The sequence below is a fragment of the Myotis brandtii genome, unplaced genomic scaffold (assembly GCF_000412655.1).
Source record: "Myotis brandtii unplaced genomic scaffold, ASM41265v1 scaffold10, whole genome shotgun sequence".
Classification (NCBI taxonomy): Eukaryota; Metazoa; Chordata; class Mammalia; order Chiroptera; family Vespertilionidae; genus Myotis; species Myotis brandtii.
Genome location: NW_005353325.1, coordinates 127,631 through 132,917, shown reverse-complemented (window position 1 = coordinate 132,917; position 5,287 = coordinate 127,631). Strand labels below are relative to the sequence as shown.

At 39.8% G+C, this 5,287-nt stretch overlaps 1 protein-coding gene across 4 annotated transcripts in view; it reads left to right on the top strand.

Annotated features, from left to right (window-relative positions):
• Window positions 1–6: 6 nt before the first annotated feature.
• Window positions 7–5,287, top strand: part of YIPF7 (Yip1 domain family, member 7) — a 43,399-nt gene continuing 38,118 nt past the window's right edge. The window contains exons 1-2 of one of the 4 annotated variants that reach the window (XM_014534226.1): window positions 7–485; window positions 3,143–3,178. In XM_014534226.1, coding sequence (XP_014389712.1) covers window positions 443–485; window positions 3,143–3,178 — 79 coding nt within the window. In that variant the 5' untranslated portion in view covers window positions 7–442. Of the gene's footprint in view, window positions 601–1,001; window positions 1,171–1,428; window positions 1,734–3,142; window positions 3,179–5,287 lie in introns of those variants that run through there. The other 3 variants (XM_014534232.1, XM_014534223.1, XM_014534217.1) reach the window with 3 other exon arrangements.

The following is a 5,287-nucleotide window of genomic DNA, read 5'->3' as shown; positions in this document are numbered from 1 at the left end:
CGACGCAGGCGTCAGGAGAAGGTCCCGAGGCGCGATGGGATCATCGCCAGCCGCTCGGTTTCCTCCAAGACGCCGCGCTAGGGGCGGCGAACAGGATCCAACCAGACTTTCGGAAACCAGGGGACCAGGTGCCTGGACAGCACCGCCCAGCTGATGGATCCGCCGGAACTCCGTAGACGGAGCGCCGCGCGCCGACGTCCGCACGTCGGACGACGTCACGACGCTAGCGTGCCTCTGCGCGAGGGCGCCGGGGCGCCAGGACGTCCGGTGAGGAGAAGCTCTCCAGATCAGTTCTCACTATGCTCTTAGCGTAGCTTTCGGAGTTAGCTTTCTACCCCCGTAGCAAAATAATATTGTAATTGTTTTAAAATATGGAAGTCCAAATATGTTATCAGTAACATCGCTAATATCTTAGCTCTTCTGAAAGGAAACCGGCGGTAAAATGACTGCAGTGTGTCCTAGGAAAGTTTGGGCCGGAAGTGAAGGTGGGGAAAGTTACCCTCTGCAAGCCCTGATGTCTCCATCGTCTTTCAGTTTCCGCTTCAACATAAGTCTGTCTGGCAGAGGGCAGAGCTGGGCTACGGAAGGCGGAGGGGAAGTGTAAGAGGGAATGAGGCCTGCATGCCGACTCCAGCGTCCGTCTCCCACCAGCGCCCGTGGGATTTTCTGCGAGACCTGGGGTTCGGTGCCCAGGACGGAGACGGAAGCTGTGGGACGTCCCGTGGGCCGTTGTGTTGTTTCTCGTCGGTTCCTGGAACTGCTCCAAGTCGTGACTGTACAGTACTCGATCCACTACTAATCGCTACTGGCACCTTTGTTAGAGAATGAACTTCCAAAAGCTGACTTTTAAAAATACTTTTTAATGATTATTGGTGTTTTAGAGAGAGCGGGAGGGAGAGGGATAGATAGAAACACTGGAGAGAAAGAAACATCAGTGGGTTGCTTCCTGCATGGCTCCTCCTGGGGATGGAGCCCACAGCCCAAGCATGTGCCCTGACCCCGAATCACCCCAGTGACCTCCTGGTTCGTGGGTCCCCGCTCAACCATGAGCCACACCACCGGCCAGGGCAAACTCTACCCGCGTTTAATGTCAACTTCCTGCTCGTGTTTTTTTCTAATCCATTGTCTTCTCATATCATCTGTTTTCTGACTCTGAATTTGATTTAGAAGGTATGTGTGCATATTGTGAGGGGAATGTAGGTTAAGGAGATCCAATACATAACTCCATTTAAAGGGCACTCATGATACCTTGTGGTCCTACAAAAGGGAAGGGATGTCCTAGTTGGTTTGGCTCAGTGGATAGAGCTCTGTGGACTGAAAGGTCCCAGGTTCCATTCTGGTCCAAGGACACATGCCCGGGTTGTGGGCTTGCCCTCGGGTAGGGGGTGTGCAGGAGGCAGCTGATCAATAATTCTCATCATTGATGTTTCTATCTCCTCCCTTCCTCTATGAAATCAATAAAAATATATTTTAAAAAAAGACACACACAAAAGGGAAAGGATGAAAATGGGCACCACCCAACCTCTCCAAGTTGTGGGCTGCCACTCTGCCTGGAGGACCTCACAAACACTACAGATAAAGCCTGACCAACAGGGAGAGTACAGTATAAATGTGTAAACTATAGTAGGAAGGCGTAATGTTTTTGTTCTTATTACATAAGAATAAGTGCTAATAGTAGTTCTTCTGTTAGTTTCCATACTCCACTGTGTCATGCTGCACATCTTTCCCATCAGGTCAGTGAGTGAAGTAGTGTGGCGCATGAAGAGCTCTATTTCCTCAATATACATTGTCACTGGGTGCCTCTTGTCTCTGACTCTAGGAAGGGCAGCATTGGGGGGGAGCGACAGTTCTTAGGATGCACAGAGCCATCATTAGCAAGAACCTTCAGCCAGCCCCTTCCCCATATCTTCTTTCACCATCCTCCTTTCCATTAGGATTGACTTTCTCTAAATATGTGAGAACATAGGAGCAGGTGGCAGGGTTATTCCACTGATACTTATAAGAGCAGCATCCTTACAGGAGAGGGACAGCTGTTCTCTCTTCTATTTAGTGTAAAACTTAACTCTCCAGAGATCTTAAATCTCACTACTTCTTTTCATATAAGCGAGCTATTCTGCATAAAGGAAAGAATATGATGGTCAAAAATCATTTTCTCACTATAGACTCATTAGTTTTATCATAGAAATTTGCCCAGATTCTGGCAGTAGGTTAACTCCAAGGATTAGTTTTTCAGATTGTGGATTGATTTATCGTCTTATATACCCCCATAAGTATTTTTCTAGTAATTGTCAGGCAAATTTCTAGCCTAGTGCCATTTTAAACTCGATACCCATAATTTGTTTTAAAAAGAAAATGAAATTGCCCAGCTGGTGTGACTTAGTGTTTGTGTCAACCTATGAACCAGGAGTTCACAGTTCAATTCCTGGTCAGGGCACATGCCTGATCCCCAGTAGGAGTTGATCAGGAGGCAGCTGATCCCCAGTATGGGCAGTTCAGGAGGCAGCTGATCAATGATTCTCAACATTGATGTCTCTCTCTCTCTCAGATCAATAAAAATTTATTTAAAAAATTATTTTGTTACTCTGTCCACTACTTTCCCTACCTCATGTTTGTAAATGAAAATGTAAATACTACAGAGTAGAGAGTTACCCTTAAAAGGGCTCCTCTATATCAAGCCAATGTTTGAGTAAATGTCCCATTAAGTTAAAACTCAAAGCTTTAAGTAGTTAGTGAGATTATAGTGCCAAAAGAAGGTGGGAATACTGTCTTATTAAATAGAATTTCTATATTGACAACTGGTCATTGTTTTCCAAACTGCTGTAACTATTTTCATGCACTGAATATAACAAAATATTCAAGTTAAACTTGGCATGCCTTGGGGAAAAACTTAATAATGGCATAATTGCAAAGGTATAATTATGGCAGAACATTGGGAAGAATTTCACCTTTCATTGCTAAAAGTAATAAAGCCAATATATAATTTCGTCTATATTAACTGGTATCCATGGGAGTTTGGTCAAAACAATAAGTGGTATCTTGGGAATAAAGTCCATTCTTAGCCTGTCTATTATTATTTTTTTATTAAAAAGTAAGAGATGAATGCTGAAGAAGTATTTTATGTCTCATCACAATCTGTTTACAGGACACAGCATTTGCAAAAAATCCCCCCCTTCTTTTGGTAAGATGATTTTTCATATAGATTTATGTAATATCAAAGTAGAGTTCACTAAAAAATATTTATGTGTAAATAATGGGTGAATAAGGACTCACACTTGTTATTAATACAACTTTGTTTTCACCTAGAAGCATAATCAAAATAGATAACACTATTTAGAGCATTTACTACTTGCCCCCACTAGGTTAATTGCTCCTGTTGCAAAATCCTGTCTAATTCTCATATTTTATACACATATATACACAGGCATAAGATATATATTGATTAATAATCTGGATATATAATGAAACATATGGAAAAGTAAAATTCAGTTGATGAGATAAAGATAAAATAACTAGTCCCTAGGAGTTAGGTATAAAGTTTATTCATGTTTGTAAATGAGGGAACTAAAGATACATGTGGTTAGATAAATTGTGGAGGAATTTATATAACTTCTTGGAAAGATTTTCTATAGAAATTAGTGATATGAGTCTGCTAAATGTATATAAATTGAATTTATTACATTTAAAAATGATCATTATAACAATATGGTTACTAACAATGTACAACTCAACTACTGCTCATATAGACTTTCATAACTTTAAGGAAAATTGTGTTTTTACTAACATTCAGTAATGACTAAGCTAAAAACTTGAAATCATAATTTGTTATATTCCATTTTTTTCTAAGACAAAAGTGAAAGCTAGCAAATTAGAAGTCAGAGATAATTATGATAGCATTAATGATGGAAACCCTGTAATTTTATTTTTTTTCTTGCCATAGAACACAGTAAGCTCTTTAAAATTCATGCCTTAAAACAGAATTTTATGCCCATTTTTTCATGTGACTATGTAACATTGAGGGCTGCAGTTTCAGGTTCGTGAAATAGAAGCAGCGTAGTCTTTAAAAGTCAGATGATTGGGAACAAATCTTATGTAGTATTAACAAAGGATTATGTAGAGAATACAGGCAAAAATGTATTTTTTTAAGTTATTGGAACACAGAATGTATTGCATTTTTTCTGTCTTAATATAAGTAGAAATTTAAGAATCAATGTACATTAAATTGCAATACAGATTGCCAAAATAAAGAATTACTATCTAAACACTGGTAAAAAGCCATTTCTCTGTTGGCAGAGGTAGAAAATGATGACATTTTTCTCTTGGTTCATTGGCAGCTTTGTTCAGCTGAAAATATGTATTGGAGTTTGTGAATAAATATCATTTGTGTTTCCAAACAGGTATATTCTTTTTTTAAAGTATATTTTTTATTTATTTTAAAGAGGAAGGGAGAGGGAGAGGGAGATGGAAACATCAAAGATGAAAGAGAATCATTGATCGGCTGCCTCCCATGCCCCACACTGGGGATCAAGCCCACAACCTGAGCATGTGCCCTTGCCCAGAATTGAACCCGGGACCTTTCAGCCTGCAAGCCGATGCTCTATCCACTGAGCAAAACCAGCTAGGGCCAAACAGGTACATTCTTAACACCAGTGTTTTGGACAGCCATAGGTAGTCTTTTGTAAGAAACAGTCTGCATAATGAAAGGAAACTGGGCTGAATGAGATAATTATTATTCCAAACTGGGTTCTGTCACATACTAGGTGTGTGACTTTGCACAAGTCACTTAGCCACTCTGAGCCTCTAGTTTCATATCAAAAGATTGCAGTAATGAAAGTAATAATCTTATATGATTCTTAGATTGATACATGTCAATAGAAATATGGGGTCCTGAGTATGCAAAATTAAAAATAGTGTTCATTCATCCATCTAACCATTCATCCTTTAAAACATATATGTATGTATTGTTGTCAGACAAAGGGCAAATTGTTTCAGATGTAGCTGTTGGTCAGCTCACAATCTCTTTAATACTTTACAGGTCACCAAAGAGATCTAAGAAATTACAAATGGAGATTATTTTCCTTATCCCCACTGCATTTAGCTTTCCTAAATGTTGTTTATATAAATTGAATAGTTCAGATTTGGATAAAATTGACAACATATATTTTTAGATAGTTGCTAAGTTCATCATGTTAAGATTATCCTATATAATAAAAGGGTAATATGCAAATTGACCCTAAGGGCAGAACAACTGGTCGCTATGACGCGCACTGACCACCAGGGGGCAGACGCT